The sequence below is a fragment of the Neovison vison genome, chromosome X (genome assembly GCF_020171115.1).
Source record: "Neovison vison isolate M4711 chromosome X, ASM_NN_V1, whole genome shotgun sequence".
Lineage (NCBI taxonomy): Eukaryota > Metazoa > Chordata > Mammalia > Carnivora > Mustelidae > Neogale > Neogale vison.
Genome location: NC_058105.1, coordinates 881,615 through 907,588, shown reverse-complemented (window position 1 = coordinate 907,588; position 25,974 = coordinate 881,615). Strand labels below are relative to the sequence as shown.

At 48.2% G+C, this 25,974-nt stretch overlaps 1 protein-coding gene, 1 non-coding gene and 1 pseudogene across 2 annotated transcripts in view; 1 reads left to right on the top strand and 2 right to left on the bottom strand.

Annotated features, from left to right (window-relative positions):
• The window catches only part of GAB3 (GRB2 associated binding protein 3), a 45,165-nt gene extending 21,503 nt beyond the window's left edge, over positions 1 to 23,662 (bottom strand). The window contains exons 1-6 of the mRNA XM_044235754.1: positions 23,588 to 23,662; positions 19,929 to 19,983; positions 18,357 to 18,463; positions 13,906 to 14,209; positions 11,636 to 11,852; positions 10,787 to 11,262 (exon numbers count right to left, since the gene is read on the bottom strand). Of these exons, the coding sequence (XP_044091689.1) occupies positions 10,787 to 11,262; positions 11,636 to 11,852; positions 13,906 to 14,209; positions 18,357 to 18,463; positions 19,929 to 19,983; positions 23,588 to 23,662 (1,234 nt within the window). The remainder of the gene's footprint in view (positions 1 to 10,786; positions 11,263 to 11,635; positions 11,853 to 13,905; positions 14,210 to 18,356; positions 18,464 to 19,928; positions 19,984 to 23,587) is intronic.
• On the top strand, positions 2,593 to 3,701 carry LOC122897095 (annotated as a pseudogene).
• On the bottom strand, positions 5,631 to 5,733 carry LOC122897843. Its single transcript, XR_006382675.1, has one exon. It is a non-coding gene; the product is annotated as a U6 spliceosomal RNA (small nuclear RNA).
• Positions 23,663 to 25,974: the final 2,312 nt, after the last annotated feature.

The window sequence follows — 25,974 nt, the reverse complement described above, 5'->3', positions numbered from 1 at the left end:
AGTGACCGAAATAGGAAACCTTACACATATAAATTACCACAGGATAAAAAAAATCACAATGGGGTCACCTTCCCAAAGCAGCAGGACCACATGATTTCTGCAGCGAATTTTTACCAACCTTTCAAAGACCAGTGCTACACAAATTGTTCCGAAGCATAGAAAAATAAAAACATATTTCTAATTCTTTTTATAATATCTAACTTTGGTAGCTCAACCTGATAAAGCAAATCAGAAAATTGTGGATTAGTATCACCTGTGATTATCAGTGCAAAAATCCTAAATAAACTGTTAGCTGAGGAAGGGAGGGCTATTAAAGTGGCTGCAGAAAGAGCTCAGCACAGCCATGTCCCAAAAGGCAATGGTAAAATCGCATCTAACTATAAAAAAACAATTATTTTGGGATTCTTCATATTAGCCAAAAGCACACAACACATTGGAAAGCATTCATTCAGCAAGAACTCCTGGACACCAGGTAAGAAGATCTGGGCTGGGGGAGCTTCCAGCCCCCTCCTGAAGCCCAGCAGCTCTGTTGTCCAAGGGGACTCATTTGACTTGGATCAAGCATATAACCACCCCACCCTCTAGGTGTCACCAAAAGCAGTGGTGACCAGCAACGATCACGGTAAGCAGCAAGCAGGCAGACCAGCCAGAAATACGGCAAGATGATCTAGGGAAGGGGTTGGCCAAAGTGTGCCTTGATGAACTCTCACACATCCCTGGCAGGTCTGGAAAACTGCATGAACACACGAGTTACCCTCATTTAGAAGAGGTCAAAGAGGGCCCAAGCTGCTGACCTATCCCTAGCACAGCATGGGGCCGTGCCCACAGAGAAAGCAAGAGTTGCCAAAGGCTGGAAGCCTCAGGGCCTCAAGGGTTGCAGTGTGTTCTCTGACCGACCGCCGGCTGACCGATAAACTAGGCTGACCCAGACCTCTAGGAAGCCAGGATGAAAAGTAAAAGTAAGGGATATGAAAGACAAAAACTAAGCAGATATCGCAGCAGCTGTACATCGTGTGCGGAGCAAGACTCTAGAACATTAGTCTGGGGCGCCTGGGTGGCTCAGTTGGTTGAGTGTCTGCCTTCGGCTCCGGTCATGATCTCAGGGTTCTGGGATCAAGTCCCGCATCGGGCTCTCTGCTCAGCGGGGAGCCTGCTTCTTCCCACCCCTGTCACCTCTCTCTGCCTGTCTCTCTGCCTACTTGTGACCCTTGTCAAATAAATAAATAAAATCTTTTTTAAAAATTTGAGAAAAGAAAATTAGTCTGACCAAGTCACTAAACCAACATACACCAGAATAACAATTCCTAGGGGAATCGGAATGCACTTGCTACGGTACAGTATCTAAAAGCGCCAGTTTTTAGGGGTGCCAGACTGGCTCTGCTCAGCAGACACAAAGAGGGGGCGAAATAATGATCCATACATGGGGAAAACAATCAGTCAATAAAAACGGATTCTAAAAATTAAAATTAGCAGAAAAGACTGCTGTTATTTTTTTTTCTCTCTCCCTCTCCCCACCTACCCCCAAAATAAATAAGTAAATCCTTAGGGACTCCTGGGTGGCTCAGTCATTAAGCATCTGCCTTTGGCTTGGATCATGGTTCCAGGGTCCTGGGATTGAGCCCCATGCCTGGCTCCCTGCTCAGCGGGAGCCTGCTTCTTTCTCTCCCTCTGCCCCTCCACCCTCTTCATGCTCTCTTTTGCTATCTATCTCTCTGTCTCTCTCTCTCAAATAAATAAATATTTTAAAAAATCAATAAATCTTTAAAAAATTATAAGATAACACAACCATGGGTCATCAATAAAAAGAAATTAGAAAGAAGCAAATGGAATTTTGGAGTTCAAAAGTACAATAACTAAAAAGTAAATTCACAAGAAGCTCTCAAGAGAAGATTTGAACTGATAGAAAAATCAATGAACTCCAAATAGATCAATATAAATTGTCCAGTACGAAAAAGAAATAATAAGAATGAAGAAAAATGAACAGAGTCTCAAAGACTTGTCACCACCAAACATACTAACATACATGTAATTAGAGTCCTACAAGGAGAGGAGAGAGGGAAAAAAAAAAGAAGGAAGTTTTTTTGAAGAAACAATGGCAGAAAACTTCCCAGCTTTGACGAAGAACTCTACATCTAAGAAGCTCAAAGAACTCCAAGGAAGCTAAACACAAACACCTCAATACCTAGACACATCACAGTCAAGTTGCTGAAAATCACAGACAAGGAGAAAATCTCAAATGCAGTAAAAGAAAAGCAGCTCTGTAGGTACAAGAGAATCACAGTAAGATTAACAGCAGACTATTCATCGGAAACTATGGAAAGCCAGTGGTAGTAGAATTACAAATTCAAAATGCTGAAAGAAAAAAAAATCTTGTCAGGTGAGAATTCTACATCCAGCACAACTGTATTTCAAAAATGAAGGAGAAATAAAAACATCCCCAGAGAAAGAAAGATCAAGAGAACTTACTGCAGATCCTCCTGGCAAGTAATGATAAAGGAAAAACACAACAATCAAAAACTTACTTGGGGAGAAGAGACACCACTGCAGTTGCTGCCACATTGGGGATTTCTGACTTAAATTCAGGTGTCTTTTATGAATAATGAAAAGCAGCAAAAGTCAACACTATCAGGGCAGTGTTTTCAAAAAGAGAGGAAAAAGACAAGTTTGACCCTACTCAGTTTTAAGACTGTATTATTCAAGGCTTCACTGAAACTGGTATTGATCTGGAAGCAGTAGCAGTTTCTTGATGCTTCTGCAGCAAAACTTGATAACATGATGCACACAGGTGTCTCTGTGCCGGCTGTACCAGAAGACCCAGAGAGCACGTGAGCTCAGGTTTCCAACAAGTCAATCTGGCGCTACAAAGACCTGGAGAGAGGTTCAAAGGATTAAGTGAGCATGCAGCTGCTGTTCTTAAAGGGTTTTTCCGAGTCGGAGAGGAACTAGCTGGCTTTGGGGACTGGCGTTCTTCTGGCTAATGGGACACCTAACACATCCATTCCTAAGAGACTTTATTTATCACGTGAATTTGGTTAAAGAAGAGGTCTCGGCAGCTTTCCCTTAAAGCTCTTTAAACCGTGGATCCACGAGAGAGTGGATCCAGTAGCTGCAGGTCTTTGGCAAGTCAGCGCAGATGATGCACTGGGGAGACTTTTCCTCCCGATCGACAAAGCGCTGAACACTTCACCAGGGATTCACTGAGCCAGGCTTGAAAGAAGTTTCGGAATATGTTCAGAATCAGGAAACCATAGGATCTCGAAAGGAACTCCAGAAAGAACTTGAAGAACAGATGTCCCGTCGTGATCCATCTCAGGATATAATTCCGTACGTTAAAGAGGAGATGGGAAAAACAAACAAACAAACAAAAAACAACCACCATGCCAGAACCCGCTGTCATTGGAACGGTCTGGTCCAGTGAAATGAGCAGCATGGAATGGAACCAGAAGGAAGAGCCTGTAGCAGAACAAGCCATCAGGCACTTAAGGTAATATAGCCCTCTACTTGCTGCCTTTCCCACTCAAGCTCAGTCTGAGCTGACTCTGTTCTGGAAGATTCAGGAGGATTGCTATGGCAACATTCATTTCATGAATGCCTTCTAGAAAACAGCGGTGCTTTTTCATCAAGCTGAAGTCCTGAGTGAGGAGCCCATGTCACAAAGGGGGGAGGTATCTTCCTTGAGCCAACAGGAAGTTTGCTGTTGAGAGTGGCTCCAAAGTCCTGAAGGAGAATTGGAGGCTGAAGCTGAAGGAGGAGACAGTTTCGGCTGACTACACCCTCAGCAGAGCAAACCATTGCCGATCAAATGTCATGCCTCATGCGGCCCAGTTCTCAAACCTCCCTACCTCCCTATATCAAGTACCATGTAAGGGCTTTCATGGCACTTAGTTTAGTGCCACGGGTTTAGTTTCCAAAACCCTGCTGTAAGTTGCTATAGGACCTACAGATTTGAATCTAATGCTGCATTAATTGTTTCAGGTATCTTCTGCCTCCTATAATAATGTGATTTCTTTCTACTGTAATAACGTAATTTAAGGCCTCCCACAATGAACAGCTCACTTTATTCCCTGGGTTTTCTATATAAACAGTTTTCAAGATATGATAGGGTAAAAATAATTTGTTATAAAAATTCTGTTTGCAAATTAAACTATAAAAGTAAAAAAAAAATTTTTGTGGTGATCTATAAAGCATGAAGATAGAACATATTTGAGGACGACAGCCCAAAGGAGCCAGGTAGTGACAACAGGTTATAACTCAAAGGTATGGGAAGAAATAAAGAGCACTAGAAATGACAAATTCATGGCTTAAAATAAAATATTCTACAGGGGCACCTGGGGGGCTCAGTCAGTTATGCATCTGCCTTCGGCTTGGGTTATGATCCCAGGGGCCCGGGATCAATTCCCGAGTCAGGTTGCCTGCTTAACGGGGAGTCTGTTCTCTCTCTCTCCATCTGCCTCTCCCCCTGTTCCTGTTCTCTCTCCTCTCTCAAATAAATAAATAAATAAATAAAATATGTTTTTAAAGTTTCTAGAAATACATTTTCTCTTTGTGCATATATGTGTATATAAATATATTTTCCCAAGCCATTTCAAAGTAAGTTGCAGTAATCAAAAACTTTCACTCCAAAATATTTCAGTGTGTATCTCCTAAGAAAAAGGACTTTTTTGGGGGGCGGCTGGGTGGCTCAGTGGGTTAAGCCTCTGACTTCGGCTCAGGTCATGATCCCAGGGTCCTGGGATGGAGCCCCGCATTGGGCTCTCTGCTCCGTGGGGAGCCTGCTTCTCCCTGTCCTGGTCTTCCTGCTTCTGCTCACTCTCTTTCTCTCCCTCAAATAAATAAATAAACAAAATCTTTTAAAAATATACAAAATTTTTATTTTAACCATCTGATGCCCATCACAGGTGTCCTCCTTCACCCACACCAGCTGTTTCCCCAATCCCCTCACCCCCCTACTCTCTGGTGACCACCAGTGTGTTCTCTACAGTTAAGAGTCTGTTTTTTGGTTTGCCTCTCTCTCTTTTTCCCTTTGCTCATATGCTATTCCCTTTGCTCATATAAAAAAATGACTGACTTATTTACTTACTATAATTTAGCATTATAGTTTCTAGCTCCCTCCATGTCATTGCAAATGGCAAGAATTCACTCTTTTTTTAAAGACTTTATTTTTAAGTAATCTCTACACCCAATGTAGGGCTTGAACTCATAATTACAAGATCAAGAGTCACATGCTCTACTGACTGAGCTAGCCAGGCACCCCTCATTCTTTTTCGAAGGCAGTCACTTAACCAACTGAGCCACCCAGGAGTCCCCTCCCCTCATTCTTTTTTATGGCTGAATAATATCCAAGATATATTCCTGAAAGGCCAATCAATGGATACAGTAAAGTGTAAGAATGGTACTATTTGCATTAAAAAGTAGAAGATTATATATGCATATTCTCTTGAATATCCAGAAAATTCTCAAGAAGGATATGGGTGATATGGAAAGAGCAAACAGGAGACTCTTCATTGTCTGTCCCTTTTTCTTCTTGGAGGAGGAAGAGTTGGGGGCATGATTTGAAACCAGAAGCGCCCTCAGTAAGGTAGTCACTTAGCAGAGCCCGTTTCTCACCCACAAATAGTAGAAGAGGAAAGCAAACCAGGGAGTATTCCACGGATTTGCCTGGCATTCTGGTGCAGGGATTAGATCTTCACTGTATCATTCCAGTTTTACCGTATGCACTGCTGAAGTAAGCACTATGTATCTTCTTCTAATAACGATTTTGAAATGTAAATATTCCTTTAAAAATCAAATTATGAAATTTGGACTCAAAATATGAGTTAAACAACAGATTAGGCAAAACTGAAGAGAGACTTCAAAAACTGAAATTACTAGAATTCAGTACAAAGAGATGAAATATGTAAAAAAGAATTCAAGGGGCACCTGTGTGGCCCAGTCATTAAGAGTCTGCCTTCAGCTCAGGTCATGATTCAAGCGTCCCGGGATCAAGCCCCATGTCGGGCTCCTTGCTCAGCAAAGAGCCTCCTTTCCCTCTCCCTCTGTCCCTCCCCCCTACTCATGCTCTCTGTCGTTCTCACTCTTGCTTGCTCTCTCTCAAATAAATCAATAAAATCTTAAAAAAAAAAGAATTCAAGAAACACACAAAAGACAGAGTGTGAAATCTAGAATACACGTAATTTGGCCCCCAGAGGAAAACAGGGAATATGGATAGGCAATATTTGAAAAACTCAGGACAATGGAGAGGCAATATTTGAATATAGTAACTGTGAATCCATAAGCCACAAAAAGAATTAAAATCATCCCAGAGTGAATTTAGGAGATGCTAGAAGTAATGATAAACTAGAAAAATACTTAATGTAAGTGAAACTTCAAAAAAATGACTGTATAAAATAATACCAATGTTTACCCTATGGGATTTAAAAAACCAAGACAGAAGTAAAATAGTACATGGTGTTAGTATTCTTTTTTTTAAATACTTATTTTTAAAAAATATTTGACTTTTTATTTGTCAGATGGAGATCACAAGTAGGCAGAGAGGCAGGCAGAGAGAGAGAGAAGGAAGCAGGCTCCCTGCTGAGCAGAGAGCCTGATGTGGGGCTCGATCCCAGGACCCTGAGATCATGACCTGAGCTGAAGGCAGAGGCTTTAACCCACTGAGCCACCCAGGCGCCCCCATGGTGTTAATATTCTAACATTGCATCACGTTGGGAGAAGAGTAAGGATATTGATAAATTTCAGATACTAAGTTAAGTACGCAGGATAAAAAAAAGTAGAAGGTAATCACTACAAATAGAAAGGGAATGTATAACTTCTAAATTAGTAGAGATTAAAAGTGAAAACAGGAGCACCTGGGTGGCTCAGTGGGTTATGCCTCTGCCTTCACCTTGGGTCATGATCCCGGGGTTCTGGGATTGAGCCCCACATTGGGCTCTCTGCTTAGCGGGGAGCCTGCTTCCCTGCCCCCCACCCCGCCTACTTGTGATCTCTGTCTGTCAAATAAATAAATAAAATCTTTTTTAAAAAATAAAAAAATAGGGGCGCCTGGGTGGCTCAGTGGGTTAAAGCCTCTGCTTTCGGCTCAGGTCATGATCCCAGGGTCCTGGGATCAAGCCCCATCTCGGGCTCTCTGCTCAGCAGGGAATCTGCTTCCCTCCCTCTCTCTCTGCCTGCCTTTCTGCCTACTTGTGATCTCTGTCTGTCAAATAAATAAATAAAATCTTTAAAAAAAAAAAAAAAGAAAAAGAATAAAAAATAAAAGTGAAAACAGGTAAAAAAACAAAACTGAAAAGAGGTAGCAAACTCAATTCAGAAGAAAGCAAGGAATGAGATTACATGTAAGAAATTTTGTACAAACAGGAAAAACAGAAACCACAAAATAAAATGGTAAAAATGAATCTAAAATAATGTACATAGGTTAACCTTTCCAGTGTTAAGCATCTGTCTTTGGCTTGGGTCATGATCCCGGGTCCTGGAATGGAGCCCCACATCGCACTCCTTGCTCAGCGGGGAGTCTGCTTCTCCCTCTGCCTGCTGCTCCCCCTGCTTGTGCGCTCTCTCTCTCTGACAAATAAATAAATAAAATCTTTTAAAAAATCAAAAAAAAAGAAAAGAGAAAGACTGTCAGAATAGATGAAAATTGAAATAACAGTACACAAAATAGCTCTATGTTTTTATAAGAAACCTATCTAAAAGTTAGTCACAGAATAGATGAAAGCCAAATAATGAGAAAACATGCACCATGCCAATACTAACCAACAGAATGCTGGTTAGTACTTAGTAGTATTTAGTACTTAACACAGGCATAGTATGTCAGTATCATAAAACAGACTTTAAGACAAAAACATTACTAGAGAGTCATGACAAATCGATAAAAGTTTCAATTCACTAGGAAAATACAAAATTATAAGAGGTATGTAACTAGGGCGCCTGGGTGGCTCAGTTGGACCTGCCTTCGGCTCAGGTCATGATCCTGGAGTCCCGGGATCGAGTCCCACATCGGGCTCCCTGCTGACCTCTTCCCTCTCGTGCTTGCGTGCTCTCTCTCTCTCAAATAATAGACAAAATCTTTTTAAAAAAAGAGGTATATAACTAATGACATAGCTGTAAATTATATACAGAAATACCTGACAGAATTATAAAGGAGAGGGAGACACTCTTCACAGGGGCAGACTTGAATACAGCTCTCGGTAACTGTTATACAACAAGGAAACAGAAAATCAGTGCAGACAGAGGAGGGATGAATGACACGACCACTGAAAAACCTGACTAGGGTACCCTGCACACTTTCTGGTACATTCTGATTATTCACAGAAATACTTGTGTGCTCTGCTGCAAAAGAAATCTCAGATTCCCAAGGGCTGAACTAGAGGATGTTCTTGAACCAGAATATAATCGATGAGAAAAATCACTAGAAATTTCTCAGGTTTGGAAATGAAGAAATGCAGTTTTAAATAATGCATGGGGCAAAGAAGAGGCTACAATGAAAACTAGAAAATATTTTGAACAGAATGAAAGTGAAAATATGATATCTCAGAAAGTGTGGGATGTGGCTGTAGGGCTATAAGGCTGAAAATCTGTAGCCTTAAACATGTACGTTAGGTAAAAAAACAAAGGCAGAAATTCAATAAGCCACCCATCAATTAAAAGAATTTAGGAAAATATGCAAATTACCTCCAAGGAAGTACAACAGGGGTCAAAAGAACCAGAGAGTATTTTTTTTAAAACCCCATTCTTGGTGGGCTGTAAGGAACAGGCTGCTGGTCACATTTGGCCCATAGGCCACAGTTTGAAGGAAGGAAAAGTATAAAGGTATGAGCAAAAATTAATGCAATGGAAAACAAATATACACCTGGAAAAAAATTCAACAAAACCCAAACTTGTACTCTGATTAAACAAACAAACGAACAAAAACAAACAAACAAAAGAAAAGGAAACAAAAAGCAAAGCAAAACAGGGGCACCTGGCTGGCTCAGTGGGTAGAGCACATGACTCTTGATCTCGGGGTTATGAGTACAAGCCCCATTTTGGGTGTAGAGCTTACTTAAAACAAAATAACTAGTAAACTGATAAACTGCCAGCAAGACTGACTAAGAAAAACAGATGAAGACCAGCATTATCAATACCAGGAATGAAAAGAAGCTATAACAGGGTCTATAATAAGACCCTACAGATAGCAAGAGGCTATTATAATCAATTTTATGACAGTAAATTTGAAAAATGAGGAGAAATAAACAGATTGCTTGAAAAATATAGATAATCTGAATAGTCTATTAAAATAGAGTAAAGAGGGGTGCCTGGGTAGCTCAGTGGGTTAAGTCCCTGCCTTTGGCTTGGGTCATGATGTCAGGATCGAGGGCCTTTGCCGTCAGGGGTGCTGGGTCACTGGATGGCGATCTATGTGGAAAATAATGAATCTTGCGTCTACTCTGTGGTCACACGCAAGCATCATCAAGTCCAGGTCGACCTTAGTGGGGAAGGCAGAATGATCAATCTGACATATTCCTTCTGCTTTATTGGACCAATGTTGCTTCTGTCCATCACTGTTGCTTTGGGTCTTCGTTTCATGGTCAAAACCTCTGTTCTAATGAGTTTTATTTTGATGAGACTTTGTTGCCTTCATGTAAAAGAATACAATTGTTTTAGGTCTGTCTTAAAGTTTTGAATTATTTCAATTTTTTTGTTGTTTGATATCTTTTTAAAAAGATTTTACTTTTGAAGTACTCTCTACACCTTATGTGGGGCTTGAACTTACAACCCCAAGGTCAAGAGTCATGTGCTCTACAGACTGAGCTGTCCAGACACCCTTTCAGTTTGAGACTTCTGATCCAATTTCACAGTCCATCATTCTACTGGTGTAGTCATTTTGCTTTCCAGAATCTGCTTACACAGTCCTTCAGTCCTTCAGTTTCCCATTTTGGCCACTGTTCACACTTTAGCACATTAAGACCCTTTGTGCACTCAGCATATGCTTGTCTCACTGAGGCTGGCAGAAAGTAACATGTAAAGGTCGCATCACTAGGGACACTGGGGGAGACCTTTGCCAGAGTGAGGTAGCACCACAGTCAGTATGAGTTTGTGTTCCTTAAACTTGCAGAATTCCTTTAAGATATGACCTTAGAGGTAGCAGTGCTGGAGTGATCATCGTTGGTTGGGACAGTGGTTGGGGGCTCAGGGGTGCAGAGAGAGGGAGAGAGAGAGGGAGGGAGGCAGCAAGGCAACCCCATCAGAATAGACTGCTTTATAGAAAAAGGGAAAAGAGGGCTCTAGGAGGGCATGGCAACAGACCTCAGTGATAGGGCTGGGTGAGAATTACATTGATGGTGACAGCCCGGTGAAAAGCTATACCCCTAGTGGACAGTCAGCTCAACCTGGAGAGACCAGTATGGCATGGGGCGATGAACAGGGCCAATGGGATAGTTGGAAAAGAAAAGCACTAAGGTCTACCATCTCTCTTCTCACTGTGCCCGTGTCAGCCGAAGACTGCAACCTGGCTGAGCCTGTACCAGTGGGGCTCTAAGTGACTCCAAACTAAGCCCAGGAGCTTAGGCCCGGGTGGGGAGCCCATCCCGGACGGGGGCAAGGTAAGGGACAAGGGCTCTTCCTTCAGCAGTCCCAGGGACCCTCCTATCTGTACCGGTGGCCTGACTTGGAAGGCGAGCTGTGAGCATCGGGTGGCCCGGCCATGCGGGGCAAGCGCAGCGGCTGGGCGGGGGGCGCTGGTGACGTCCGCGCACAGATGCAAGGACAGAGGAGGCAGGCTTCGAGGTCCGAGCTGGAGTCCGACACTTACCTTTCCAGGTGCTCACGTTATCTAAGCCGGAGAGAGAGACCCTTCTCGGCGCCGCAGCACTTTCTGGCCTCCCGACGGGGCGCACACTGCCGGCCAGCGGCTGCTCCTGGCGCCGCTCGGAGAGGTGGCTCGGCTTCGGGGGGCGCGGCGGCGGCGTGCAGGATGCCAGGTCGCGTTCTGCGGCCTCGTAGGGCAGGCGACCTTGGTTCTTGTCGACCTGAATGGTGGCATTTAAGGGCGTTTCTGGCAGCGGTGAAGAGCAGCAATCCCTGGCCAGCCCAGTGCTGTCTCTGCTCCGCGTCAGGGTGGCCTGCGGCCGCAGGGAAGGCACCTTCTGGGAGCCGCTCCCGTGGCGCAAAAGGCGGCCCGAGCCAGTGGGGACCGTGGGTGGCGGGCAGTCGACAAAGACGTCGTCGGATGACGCCTGCTCCAGCGAGCGCTCCGAGGTCGAGCAGCTGTCATACCTGCTGGGCAGACTGCGGGAAGAAAGCAGGACATGTGACCGAACCCAGCACGTCCTCGGTGGAAGTCAGAACATGAAAGCCACCTCTGTGCCACTGAAGCCGAGCTGGCCTCTTTCCCACGCTGCCACCGTTGCCCCCACCCCCACCAATCCCTGGGTGTAGGACATCAGGCTCAGACACGTATGGTGACACAAGGTCAGACACGAAAGCCACATGCATGAGTCACCCCCGGGGCTGACGGTGCTCTGTCCCCACCTCGACTGCGGCAGGAAGAGGTGAGGGGGATGCACCCTCTCCAAGATGCCACGGCTAAGCGGATCCGGCCCATGGCAGTGCCCAGGAGGCAGCAGAGATTCGGCGGACACAGACGAGCACGGAAGCGTACCTGGCCTGTCGCGGTCGTCCAGTCTCACAGTTGGACAGAATCAGATAGTCCGGAAGGGGCAGAAACTCTGACTCGCTTCTGCTGTCCTCAGCCGCCACGAAACCTGTGCTTAGGTCACCTCTCGGCCTGGAGGCGCTGGAGGCGCGGCCGCTGGGAAGGCAGCTGCAGGGCGGGGGCTGGAGGGCGGGGGGCCCACGAGAGCAGCTCTCAGCCGGATCTGCGGGAGAAAGCGTTGCCCGGGTTAACAGCGAAGGGTTAGGGTTAGTACTCATCCGTGCTCCGGCAGCATCTACAAGGCCAAACAGAAGATGCAAATCACAGCTGGTGTTTGCCAAGATGGAGGCGACCGTTTCCCCGAGCTATAAACAATGTCTGGGGAAGAAGGCCTGTGTTCCAAGACTAAAGTGTTTAATCAGTTAAGAGTAAAAAAAGCGAAGCATTCTTGGCTTCGAAGTCTGCACTAACGTAGTCTACTCACAGCTTCTTCATGGCTCTTGGCCGTAGCCCCGCGTGACTGTTTATTCACTCAACACACACGTATGTTCCACAGAAGGTGTGCGTGCATCGTCCATGCACATGCGCACAGACGTGCGTGTCTATGCCTGCCTGGATATGATATCCCAGTGCACGCACTGTGCGCGCAGCACTGTTTCAAGTCGGCTTGGAGACACTCTGGCCTCCCTGGATTCTACAGGCCGCTGGAGGAGACAGACAAGTGAAACATAAATAAATGGTAATGATGTGTAAGGAAAAGGAAAGAAGGAAATAGTGTGCGATGGCCGGGTAAGCCGCCATTTCTCAAGAAGCATGACACTCAGATCCGCCCGGCGAAAAGCCTGCTTTTATCTCCCCTTTGAACCCCACTGGCGCGAGTTTGGGATTCCTGCACCCCACTGGTACAGAATTGCCTGAGTTCAAGTCCAGGGTGTGCTATTTGCTGTTGGAACTGTGGGTTAGCTACCGACCTGCTGCCGGTTTGCTTCTCTGTAAGGCGGAGATGCTAATAGCACGTAGGCCACAAACTTGGTCTGGGGACAAGATGAGCTCATGCACGAGAGCATTTAGCAGAGCTCCCGGCCAAAGTACACCCGAGGCGGTGACCAGCTAGGGCTGCTGGATACAGGACCAAACACTTCATGTGAAAAGCCACAAGAAACGGCCTGGACTATGCTCTTACATCCTCCTAAGAGCTGACGAGTGGGGACTACAGGCAATGATTCTGGCTTCTTCCAAATTCTTACCAGACCTGCCTGTTTTCTGCAAGGTTCATTGCCAGACTCATTCCTGTTCTTCTTTGAATACTGGGAAATACGTGGAATAATTGTTTTACAATAACTCCCGCATGAGGCAAGCAACAGAGGGGACACACATCTTGGCACATGGACACAGAAGTGTTGGGCTGAAGGTGGGGACTACGGTGGCTGGGAGTGAGCAGGAAGCCTGGAAGAGCCAGTCAGGGATGCTCGCCTTCTTTGCACCGACTGGACTCTGGTCAGGAAGGACTCATTGTGGCTTCACAAGGAAGCTTCAGCCCTTGTAGCAAGTATAAAGGGCTTTGCCATCGCATCGTTTCCTTTTATTCCAGTGCTCCGGAAGCTCAGTGATGGGACTGAAGTTTCCCAGGAAACACGCTGCAGCGCCACCTACCGTTCGATGTGTTTGGGGGGGGGCGGTGAGAAGCACGATGTTGACGGGGTTGGCGACTGCAGTTTAGAACTGATGCGAAAAGAGATCAGATTCAAGATCGCAAAGTGTAACTTCGGTAACAACACAGGAGTACATGTGGATGCAAGAGAGCAAGAGTGAGAGTAAGCGAGAGCAAGAGAAAGCAAGCAAAGGGGAGAGGAAGAGAACAGGAGGAAGAGCCCACAGCAACCTCAGAGCTAATTTGCTTTGCACAAACCTCAAGCCGATGGGAGATATGAGATATGAGAGTTCTGGCTTTCTACCGCCCACTGCTGAAAAACCCAATCGACAACAGAAAACCTGGGGTTCCATGAATTAATAAAAAACGCTGATACTTAATACTTTCCAGGAAATCAGCAGCAGCCACGTTCTACCATTACTGCACCTCTCCTGTGGCACATTCGAACCAGGTAAATGTGCCACCCAAACACGCCGCAGGGCAGATGCAGTAAAGGCAGAATGTGGCTGAGGCTGCCGTGGAGCCTGTCCACACACACTGGAAGCAGTGGTGGGCAGCATCGCCACTGGTCCCCCCACCCCCACGTGGCCACCTCTCCCCCACCCCGAACCCCTCCCCCTCTCACCTGCACCCTCCTCCAGCTGGCCCAGATTGCAGACCTGACTGATGCTGTACACCCACACCAGCATCTCCACCTCAGTCTTGGCCACCAGATAAAAGGTACGCGAAGTCGTTTTGACGATGAACACAAAATTATTCTGAAACTCCTTGCGCAGGAAGCCAGGGCCCACGTGCCTCCAGACGGCGCACTCGCTCAGGTCGATGGCGCGGATGGGCTTGTTCGCGCGCTTGCTGCGATAGTATTCCAGCACGTCCGGGCTGCCGCTCATGCGGCCCCGCCGGAGCACGAACCAGCGCCGGCGCCAGGCCTGCGGAGAGGCAAGGCGACAGGGACTTACTTACCATCCTGACGAGGACAGCGGAGAACTCACCAGGTCACCGCAGTGAAATCGGGCCAAGGCCACCGGCCTTGGCTGAAACGCGGCAGGCACCACCTTCAAGCTGGCTCTAGCCAGTGGCTGCAAGGACATGACTGTGCCCGCAGCACAGGGACATGATAGAAATGGACACATGCGCCCACTAAAGCCCCTGGTGACCAGTGAGGAGACAGCTGGTTTACCACCCTCCATCTCGGTCCAAAAGCCAAGATCAGACTCTCAAATCAGACACAACTGAGGACTGCCAGAACCCTCTAGCACACCTCTACACAACTGCCTTGCAAGAGAAGACTCACACACGTTTGACAGACAGAGTCATCGCCATTTGAAGGAGATGACAGTCTTGCTGTAAAGCCCCAAGGGCTTCACAATAACCCGTTTAGTCTCCAAGCTATGCTTGGGAGAAGTCACTATTTTGATGTCCGTTTTCCGTATGAGAACATTGAGGTTTGGAAAAATGAACTAAGGCTAATCCCTAAGGAAGGGATGTGAACTCAAGTGAGCACAGAAGGAGCTGTAGTAAGCGTGAGGTAAAAATAGGAGAGCGGGCTCTGTGGCTAACTCTTCATGAGTGTGTGACTATAGACTGGAACACCTCTAGGCCAAAGGATTTTTTTTTAACAGAACGAAACAAGCACTACAAGGGGCCGAAGGAGAGGGAGAGAGAATTTTCAACAGATGACACGCTGAGCACAGAGCCTGACTCGGGGCTCAGTCCCACCCCTCTGAGACAACCTCCAAGCCAAAACCAAGTCACTCAACCAACCAAGTCACCTAGGCATCCCCAAGGTATGTTTTCTGAAAGATTTTATTTATTTATTTCTCAGAGAGGAACAGCACACACAAGCAGGGGTAGAGGCAGAGGAAGAAGGAGAAGCAGGCTCCCCTCTGAGCAGGGAGCCTGTTACAAGACTCCATCCCAGGCCCCGGGGACCATGACCTGAGCCTAACGCAGACCTGAGCCACCCAGGCGCCCGAGGATTTCTTTCTTTTTTAGATGAAAAACACTTAGGCATTCACATCCTAAATCAGTGTTTCCTCATCAGGGATTGGGACGCCCCAGGGGGCATCTGAAAAGAGGTGTGTTTTGCGTATCGTGAGGGCCAAGGGTGGAGGGGGTGACTGTCGGGCCCTGCGGAGAAACGCTGTAACAGGTAAAGGGAACTTGCTCCAAGCCACGGGACCTCAGAAAGAGCCAAGTGCCGAGGTAAAATGATCAGGGAAACCTTCGTCCATGCTCAGAAAAGACAATGATGTTCCAAAGAAACCAGCACCAAGACATGGCTCCGCAGACACTCAGGTCCCCCGACCTAGAGGAGCTCCGTCCTGCGCTAGGAAAAGACGTGAATTTGCAACTGGCCGCAGCCCCGCTGTTGTAAGGAGTCCTTGGTATCTGTAAACTTCCCACCATCTCCTGGAGGAGACCTTCCTCAGGTTCCCCATTTCCCCACACTAGACACCTCGCTCTCTGCTGGGGAGAGCAGGGCACAGACAAGGGTCATGGGCTGCCGGCCGCTGCCAGCTCTTCTCCGTGGGAGCTCCTCACCATTGCAGCCGCCAAGGGCAAGTGCAGATATTTACAGGTCTGTGCGCAGCTCTTCCGAGCAGCAGGTGCGACAGCAGGAAGCGTGGGCTTCTGCCAGGAGGCTGGATGGCCACCGGGACAGGAAGTGTTTCGTATCTCGAGCTTCACAGGTGCCTGACACATTTAAAAGCCCACCGACCAAGAGGCCAGGGGGAAAGGGAAAGCCCCCGTCTGGAGCGTTCGCGACGCCCTCCCTGCCCAGGGCACATGAGCTCCAGCACAGCAGAGAAGCTGGTCAGGCCCTGACAGGCGGAAGGCCACTCAGTCCAACGGCTGGCTGTTACACCTCAGACCAGAATATCCTTCTGAGGCTGTGGCAAGGAGCAGCCAGGAGAAGGCAAAGGTGCCGCTTCATGCTGGGTCAGGACAAGGAGGGGAATCGGTGCCTGGCAGGTGAGCCCCGGCCGGTTCTGCCTTTATGGACACTGTGAACATCTGAGGACAGGTCGGGCCACTCAGAAGACGCACAGAGCATGTGATTAAGTCCTTGTTTTTAAGACAGGAGAAAGAACAGCACGTTTGTGTGCCCATGATCCAGGAGGGACAGAAAAGCGGCTGAGTCCATAAATTCTTGTCGCAGACACATGACCTCGGACGGGCATCGCTGCAGGCTTTGGGACGTGGGGGGATGGGAACTGGGCAAACAGGGACACGAAAGCGAATCCCTGGTCCCCTGAGACGGTGCAGGCCCAGCAAAGGGTCCAGAGGATTTGGGAACACCCAGTGCACCTGCTAAGGAAAGCCTTCACGAGGACTCTGGGTACCCCGAACTTTCCAAAGGCGACTTCGGTCGGGAGCTGTGAAGAGGAATTGTGTAAAACAGGAACGCAGGCTGAGGGTGGAAACAAGCTTCAACTGAAAAGTCCCGGTTTTCTGGGAACAGCGTTCTCTTCTTCGACGCAGTTCAGGGGGAGGCATACCGAGAGCCAGCACGCGTCCCGGCAGACGGCGACCCCAGGGAAGCCGCGGCGAGCCGGTCCGGAGCCGAGGCTGCCGCGGCCGCGATGGCGACGGGGCAGGAATAGAAACGGGGAGAGTCCGACCGAGCGTCGCGACGGCCCGCGGAGGGGTTGGCCGGGAGCAGCGGGAGCACAGAGCAGAAAGACACGGCCGTGTCTGGGGTCACACATTTCTCCCCAGCCGCCTCCTGATGGCCTCCTGTAGCTCGCGACAGCATGGGGACCGCGGGGAGGCAGGCGCACGGGGCACAGGCGCGGCGCCCGGCCAGCGCAAGCTCTGGAGCGAGGGCTTCCACGGTGGCTCCCTCGTGCCTTCCTGTAATGCAAGTGTCCCAGTCAGGCTTTGCATCCCCCAGACACCCACTTCTGAAGTGAAGTGATCTCTGTCTGTCAAATAAATAAATAAAATCTTCAAAAAAATAAATAAAATTTTTAAAAAAGAGAAGATCATCACCTGATCATCCACCGGGAAGATGAAGGGAAACATGTTTTTATAAATGTATTCTGACTCATAAAGGAAAATAAATGATAGAATTAGAGTACCAGGATTTTGCTGTCCCTGGCGAATTAGTAAGGATGCATTTTAAGCATCAACAATTGCTAGCTCAGGAAGCAAAACATGCAGACGTTCTGTGCCTTCAGGAGCCTGGCATGGGCTGTGGGAAATTTGGCATCTCAAAGGCCCAGGTTCTTCCCCAGATCAACGATAAGAAAAATAAAAGGATGAGAGGAATGCTGTCTATGAGATCAAAACTTTATTTATTTTTAAAGATTTTATTTACTCATTTCAGACAAAGAGAGAGAGAGAGAAAGAACGCAGGAGCTGGGGGCAGAGACAGAGGCAGAGGGAGAAGCAGGCTCCCTGCTGAGCAGGGAGCCTGATGTGGGACTTGATCCCAAGACCTGGAGATGATAACCTGAGCTGAAGGTAGACACTTAACCATCCTAGCTACCCAGGTGCCTCAAAACTTAATTTTTTTAAAAGATTTTATTTAGGGATGGCTGGGTGGCTCAGGTAGTGAGCATCTGCCTTCGGCTCAGGTTATGATCCTAGGGTCCTGGGATGGAGCCCCACATCAGGCTCCCTGTTCAGCGGGGAGCCTGCTTCTCCTTCTCCCACTCCCCCTGCTTGTGTTTCCTCTCTCTGACAAATAAATAAAATGTTTTTTTAAAAATAAAGATTTTATTTATTTGAGAGAGAGCAAGCAAGCATGAGCAGGAAGAGGGGCAGAGGAGAGGGAGAAGCGGACTCCCCTCTGAGCAGGGAGTCCGACGCAGGGCTCCATCCCAGAACCCTGGGACCATGACCCGAGCTAAAGGCAGATGCTTAACACCTAACCAACTGAGTCCCCCAGGCGCCCCGATAAAAAGGATTTGAAAACAATTCCTCTGGAGGCCATGTTCACGGATCCATTGGATAAACAGTTGCTAAGTGCCGACCACATGCCAGGCCCTGTGCACAAAGGGAAGGTTTGTCAGAGAAGTTCTAGACCCAGAGAGGACGAGAGGCCCGAGGGCTGCTGTCTCTTCTCACTTGGGAGCTGCTGACGTGTGAAAGTGCGGGATGGCCGGGTTCTGTGGCTGCACGGGTCTCCACCTTCTCTCTCCTCGGACCTCCTCTGCTGGGCAGGTCACGAGCAACTCAGGAAGCCAAGATGGAAAAGGGGGAAGTCAACAGTTCAGGGTAGACCGTGAAGATGAGCGTGTCCTGCACCGAGAGGATCTAGAAAGCAAAACCACCACGCAAACAATCAGCCGAAATTCTGACTCAGAGAAACGGACTGCAAAAATGGGGAGGGGCTGAAGTAAAAGTCAGGACCTGCATTTGAATTCTGATTCTACTCCTGACTTTCTGGGTGACCTTGAGCAGTTAGCTCCACTGCTGGAAAGCTCAGCATCTGCCAATGGAAATGCTGTGCCCTGGCCTGCCTCCCATCTGCTGTCACCACGGGGAAGCAATGAGAAACAGACAGCGAAACATTCTCAGTCTGAAAGTAACTTATAAAAAAAAAAAAGAAAGAAAGAAACTTATAAAATGAGGATGGGCCTGGTTTTCACCAGGGCACAAGGCACTGCTTGCCCTGGGGAAACTGCTTCTCCGCTTCTGGAACCATAAACCCCACCACGCACTAATGGGTTGTGAGGGCTCGTCCAGCTCTGACAATCAGAGATCTGTTTCCCATCAGCCTTTCCTGCCACAGCCACCAAGCTGACTCATTACCTCCCCACCAGTATCATCTCTAACAACAGAACCTGCAACATCCTGTAACCTTGTGGAAAAGTGTTTGTGCTACCACTGAGCTCCTCCCGGAAGGCATGTCTAGATCACAGGTCTCTGCATTTTTATGGAAACATTAGCAGAATAACTGTATCTCATCCTTCTAAGAGTAAAAGCTGTGTGTTGTTCTCCTCTTAAAGCAACCTAACTTGCTGCCTTCATAATCTACAAACACCTCCTGGTCTGTACCAACGTACAAGTGAGACTTGAGTCTGAACTTCACTGTGATAGGTTGAACTGTGTCGCCCCGCCCCTGGTTCATAGGGACGCATGCACGAAGGAATGTGTCATGAAGACGCAGACGGAGGAGATGGCTATCGACAAGGCAAGGAGAGAGGCCTGGGAGAGATCCATCTCAGCTCTCAGAACGAATCAGCCCTGCCGACCTCTGGGCCTCAGACTTCTAGCTTCTTCTTTTCTTTTTTTTTTTTAAGATTTTATTTATTTGACAGAGAGAGACATAGCGAGAGAGGGAACACAAGCAGGGGGAGAGGGAGAGGGAGAAGCAGGCTTCCCGCCAAGCAGGAAACCCGATGCGGGGCTCCATCCCAGGACCCTGGGATCAGGACCGGAGCTGAAGGCAGAGGCTTGACCCACTGAGCCACCCAGGCGCCCCATCAGACTTCTAGCTTCTAAAACCGTTGGTGTCCCTGGCACTGGACTTACCTATCTCCTAACCACAAAACCAACTAGAAAACTAGACCAAGTATATGCACCAACTGCTTTTAGATACTGGATGACAGTCAGCACAGGACCGCGACCTGGATGAGAAGAGAAACAAAAGTAGCGCCCTGGCTTTCACAGCCTGTGGGTGCATTTCTAGCCTACACTGCAGGCAGGGGGCCCCACGCAGGGTGTAGCAGCCTTGCAGAACCCCGGATGGCTGAGGCGACAGAAGTTCGTGGAGCGGGGTGGGGGGGAGTAGCAGAGAGGAGGGAGCCGGGTGAGGAAGGGGTTGCAGAAATCCACACAGGAATTCCCCGTAACTCAGCGGAACCTAGCAAGCACGTGTGGGGTCAGCTCCGTGAGCGGAATCTGGTGACAGCTACCAGAGAGAGACACAGACTGAACCACCCACAGGGCGTGCACAATGCTGGGATGCGTCGGGGCGCTGGTCAGCTGCAGAGGAAGAGCCAGAGACGTTTGGTAAAAATTCTAGAAAGGACACAGCTTAGAGTTGGAAAGAGGCCAAACTGGCCCTGGAGTGTAACCCCTCCAGACTTGCCCTAAGAAAGCTTAAAAATAAGCCTGGGAGGGGCGGGGCAGGGTGGCTCAGTCGGTTGAGCGTCTGCCTTCAGCTCAGGTCATGATCCCAGGGTCCTGGGATGGAGCCCTGTTCTGGGCTCTGCCCTCAGCGGGGAGCCTGCTTCCTCCTCTCTCTGTTCCATGCCCTCATCAATCAATCAATCAATCAATCAATCAATCAATCTTTAAAAAAACAAAACAAAGAAGCAGCAGCAGCCTTGGACCGATCAAGCCGATCTTCCAGTTACTGAATTGCCTGCCAAACAAAGTTCAACACTTTGTAAAGGAAGACAACAAAATCCAGATAGTCTACACTATAACATTTACAGTGTAAATAATCGCCCCCAAACTACTAAAATATGGAAGGAGCCAGGAGAATGGGGCTCGTCATCAGGAAAAAAGATCAGTTAATGCACAGAGGCCTAAAAATCACAGAGATGACAGAAAAAGCAGACAAGAATTTAGAAGTTATAATGTCTGAGGTTTAAAGGAAAACATGTAGATCATGAGAGGAAAAATCGACAAGAAGCAAACGGAGTCTCCTGAGTGACCAGTGAATGTGAAACACAGAGTGGGGAGAAAAACGAACAGAAACACCCGGGCAGCTGCTGACAACACCCTTTCCTGGGCCTCCCCTCCAGGGAGCCGGTCAGCAGCCCCCCTTTCTAGAGGTAAGCGACTAGAGTTGAGAAGAAAAGAGGAAGTCAAGAGACATCGTACACACAAAACCTCCCCTGAAGGGGAAGGGCATTCTGGACAGCAGTGTTTGGTCTGGAGCCTCAGGCCCAACAGAAATGCAAGGCAGCTTCATGAAACTTCTCCAAACGATCTGCTTATAGCTCAGAGCCCTGTGAAGACAAGCAGAATCCATCTGTCTCCGAACCACAGTCTCAAGGGGACCATTTCAGCAGAGAATTAATTCCTCACGTTTTATGGCTTATGAGCCCCTTAGAGACATGAAGAAACGCACGGACCTTCTCTCATGAGAAATGTGCATGCGCCCGCTCTGTCCTTCTCTCTCTCGCTCTCACTCTCTCTCCCACACCCCCCGCCTCCACCGTCCCTTCTGGACTGCCTTCCCTTATCAAGCTACACAACACTCTCCTTTAGTGGCCTCTTGGACTTTCATACCCGTTGACTACTATGTATTTGATGATGATTCACAAAAGTATTCTTCCAACCTGGATTTTTCCCAGGAACTTCAGACCCATGTAACCAACAATCAGATATTTACACTTACATATCTGTCTCTTAAACTTAACATGCCCAAACTAAGCTCTCAACTTCATGGCCCTCAGTCTCTCAGGAAATGCTACCCCCACGCATCCATCTTCTAAATCCAAACCATGCCGTGATCTTTGCTTCCACCTTGCACATCCAAAGCATTAACAAGTCCTGTGAACTCTGCTTTCAAAACATTCCAAATCAACCCACTTCTCTGTCCGCAGCCCCTACAACCACCCTGGCCCGAGTCACCCACATCCACTCTCAACACCCGCAATAAATTCGTTCTCAACAGAGAAGTCAGTGACCTCTAAGTAACCGAAATCAGATCATGTTGTTCCATTCATTAGCCCCTTCTGGAGGTTTCCTGATGCTTTAACAGTAAAATCCAAAGTCTAATACGGCCTAGGAAATCCCATATGAACTGGTGTTTTTTTTTTTTTGATGTTCCTGTCACTGAGGCTTCAACTTCAGAAACCTTTTCTGCTCATTTAACTTCAAGGGGCCAGCCACATGCCTTCCCCACCACATCACCCTAGCTTAATTCCCTCTATGCCACTTCTAATCTCTGGCATTTTTCTTGTCGCTTGAGATTTGCTGTCTGTTCCCCTGCCCCCCCCATGCCCCACTGCACCCAGCAGAGGCCTTGTGTGTGGGTCATGGCTTTATTCTGTGGGCTGATGCTTCTTGAGTGAATGGATTCCATACAATTTCATGGTATCACAGACCGAGGTTTAAAATACCGTTCCTGAGCAACAGGACTAGCTCTGTGGGTTCATAAGAAACCTAATCACTGGGATTGTGCCACGAACTGGGGATGTGATGCAGAACGAGGCAGACATGATCTCTGAGCTGGACCTCAGGTAGTTAGGCAAGGCTTGGTACTGGACCTTTATTTGTTTTTTTTTTTTTCAAAGATTTTATATATTGGGGCACCTGGGTGGCTCAGTGGGTTAAGTCCCTGCCCTCGGCTCAGGTCATGATCTCAGGGTCCTGGGATCAAGCCCTGCATTGGGCTCTCTGCTCAGCAGGGAGCCTGCTCTCCATCCCATGCCTGCCGCTGTGCCTACTTGTGATCTCTTGGTGTGTCAAATAAATAAATAAAATCTTTTTTAAAAAGTTTTAAAAAATATTTTATTTATTTATTTGACAGAGAGAGAGTGCATGAGCAGGGGGAGCGGCAGGCAGTGGGAGAGAGGGAAGGAGAGTCCCCAAGGAGCAGGGAGCCCTATGTGGGCCTCGATCTCAGGATCCTAGGATCATGACCTCAGCCAAAGGCAGATGCTCCACTGACTAGACCCCTCAGGCACTGTGGTCCCGGGCTTTCAAATCAACCAGGAAGAAAGTGGAGTGTGAGAAGGATCAGCTAAGCACATGTATGATGAGCTTTTATTGGTTACTAAGATAATCAAAGCTGAAATTGGAGCACTTTATTTGTGCACTCAATTGCACTTGCACAGTGACATATACCTGGCTGGGTTCGAGCAAGTTTGGGCTCCAGAATTCACTCCAGTAAAACTAAAGTGGCCCGACTGGATTGTGTCCATTGTTGAGAGACACTGAAATGAACTGAGAAACATCCTGAAAGTCTCTGAGGCTGTAAAGAGACACCTCGGGGTTAAACTGCTTCTCTGGCCAGGGTGATTCCTGTCCCTTCATTCCAGCAGAGTTGGCCCCCTTCCCCCTCTGCAGCGGTGAAATCCCAAAGCTGTGAAATCATTTCCTCCACACAGGACGGGGCCGCGAGCTACCTCGGAGCCAGGAGCTCCCACTCGGCCGAAGGAGCAGGGCGCCGTGCCTCGGCAGTTTCGGACTTAACCCGTTAGAGGGCCTGTGCGGGCCTCTGGGCTCGCTCTCTCCGGGCCAAGAGCAGCCAGGGCGGCAGAGTCGGCGCCTCTGACTCCCACGGCTCTGGGCGCTTCCGCGGCTGCTGGCCCAATCGCCGCCGCCGCAGGGGACACCTCCGCTCAGGCCTGTTCTGATCCTGCCCGTGTGCCCGGGGACGGCGCGAACCTCACCTGCCGGGTCCCCAAAGTGTCTCCAGCAGCTTTCACGGTCTTGGCACGTGCCACAGCCACCATGTGTGCCACCATGAGTGCGTGTGCGACACGTGATGCGCCCATGTCACTGGCTGCTTGTGCAAGAAAGTGACAATAAGGGAATGAGAAAAGGCCGCTGGCCGCTTGGGGCTCTAGTTAAACAAGTTACAGACAGAGCCTGGATCCGCAAGAAACCAGGAAGGCACCGCTAAGGAAATCTCCAAGGGCGGGGCAAACAGAAGGCACCAACAAGATGCTTGATTTCAGCCCAAGCGCACAGACATGTGCATTAAAGGCAGACGGACTCGACGCTCTGGTGAAAGGACATTCACTGGCTGGACCCGTGAAGAGCGGATCCCCGTGATGCCCGCTGAGCCCTCGTGGGCCAAGCGCTGCGACAAAAGATGCCGCGTGGACAGAGGATAGCCTACACGGGCTAATCTTCCAGAAAAGGAAGCTGGTCCTCAGAGACATGAAGGGTCTTGTTTATTAATCTGTTTCACAGCTCCCCTTTCAGTGTTCAAGAACATTCTTAAACTTAAGAAGTTGAATACAAATTAGTTGAAATTAGGGGCGCCTCAGTGGCCCAAGTGGTTGGGCATCTGCCTTCAGTTCAGGGTTCTGAGATAGAGTCCCATGTCAGGCTCCCTGCTCAGTGCTTCTCCATCTGTGTGTGTGTGTGTGTGTGTGAAATAAATAAATGAATAAATAAATAAAATCTTCTTTAAAATTTAATTGAAATTAAAGGAGAAAGAAAACAGTGGGGGTTGGTTGGTGACCCAGCAAGGTGTCTGGAAATGTCAGCAGGCAGGTTTTCCAGCTGGTTGCTCCTGCCATTCCTGCATTTACTGGGAAGCGTGTGGGGGGGAAGCAGTGACGGAGCGTTACCCTCGCAGTCACTCATTAGAGCCCTTTCAGCAAAGACTGCGTGTTCTGTGCCCACAGAACTCTCAGAACCACTTCCGCCGATTGATCTCCCAAAGTGGACTATTTCTGGCCCTTTACATACATTCTTCTCCAGAGTCCAGGAGACACAGAGGAAGAAAGGAAAAGAGAAATAAGACTTAGCCTTGCCCTATTTACTCACTTTTCATTTCCTCTTACAACCTTCCTCATCACTGTTCCTCTACAAGCAGGTTTCCCCCATCGGGTTTTTCTTGTTGGTTGCTGCTACTGAAGTAGACTTAGCCAGTGCTAGTTAGCGTTTAGAAAATCTAACAACTCGGTCACCGCTTGCCATTTGTGAGGCTCCCAGGAATCGTGAACGTGGTCCCAGAACACGAGATTTGGTAATGACTTGGAGCTCCCATTCTCTTCCCAGTGGTTTTGCCATGAAAATGCTCAGGAAGTTTGGGGTGTGTTTATAGGTTGCAAAAGGTGAAAATCATCAAAGAAACAGAATTCTGGATAATGTTCTACTTTCTCTCCACCTTCTACTTCCTTGCCAAGGGGGGCCGCAAAAGCCATGGGCCCCAAGGGCAGCAGGTCGGGAATTTCCAGGAGCACATTATATTGCTCCTCTTTGTCCTGGCTCAGTGCCACCAGCCCTGGGATTACTGGTGACCCTTCAGCCTGATGGCCTGTAACCTTCTGTTCGCTGCCAGATAGAGCTAGGACTTGTCCCAGGCATGGAATAACTTCCTGTGATTGTCCTGGAGATGGCCTGGCCCACAGAATCAGCTTCCACGGCTGTCAACAGACACAGAAAAGTCCCGTATCTCTGCAGAGTGGTGGACCTTGGAAGGAGGAATCCCGAGGAGGAATGTTCAGCAGAGATAAGTGTGCCACACTACATGACATGGACTTGACCTTCCTCATGCATTGTCAGTCTGAGCACCACGGAGTGTCCTGCCTAGTTTCTCATTAATTTTTACATGGCAGATTCTCGGCGGTCATTAAGACCAGCTAATCAACTTTGCAGGTGTGTGAACCTGGGAGGGTCACCAGTCCATTAGGTATCAGGCTCAGGATGCAGAATGATGGGTGGGAACAATGGGCCCAAACCAACTCCGGAACAAACAGCTATTTGAAATTAGTCATTAGTTTCTGTGATAGATTAAGAGGTTGAGGTAGAACCGAAATACAAAGGAGGCGACAAGTCTGAAGGAACATTTGAGGTGACAACTTGACAACTGAACTGGCTGGTGGGGAAATCTTTTAAGGCATGAACGGAGGAGAAGAAACTTTTAAAAATCATCCTGATCCCGAAGTGCTGGGTACAGATAATGGTGATGGTTACACAACACTGCAAATGTATTTATGTATTTTTTAAGAATTATGTACTTATTTTAGAGAAAGAGAGAGCAAGTACAAGAGCACGGGGAGGGGCAGGGGGAGAAGGAGAGAGACAATCTGCAAGCAGACTC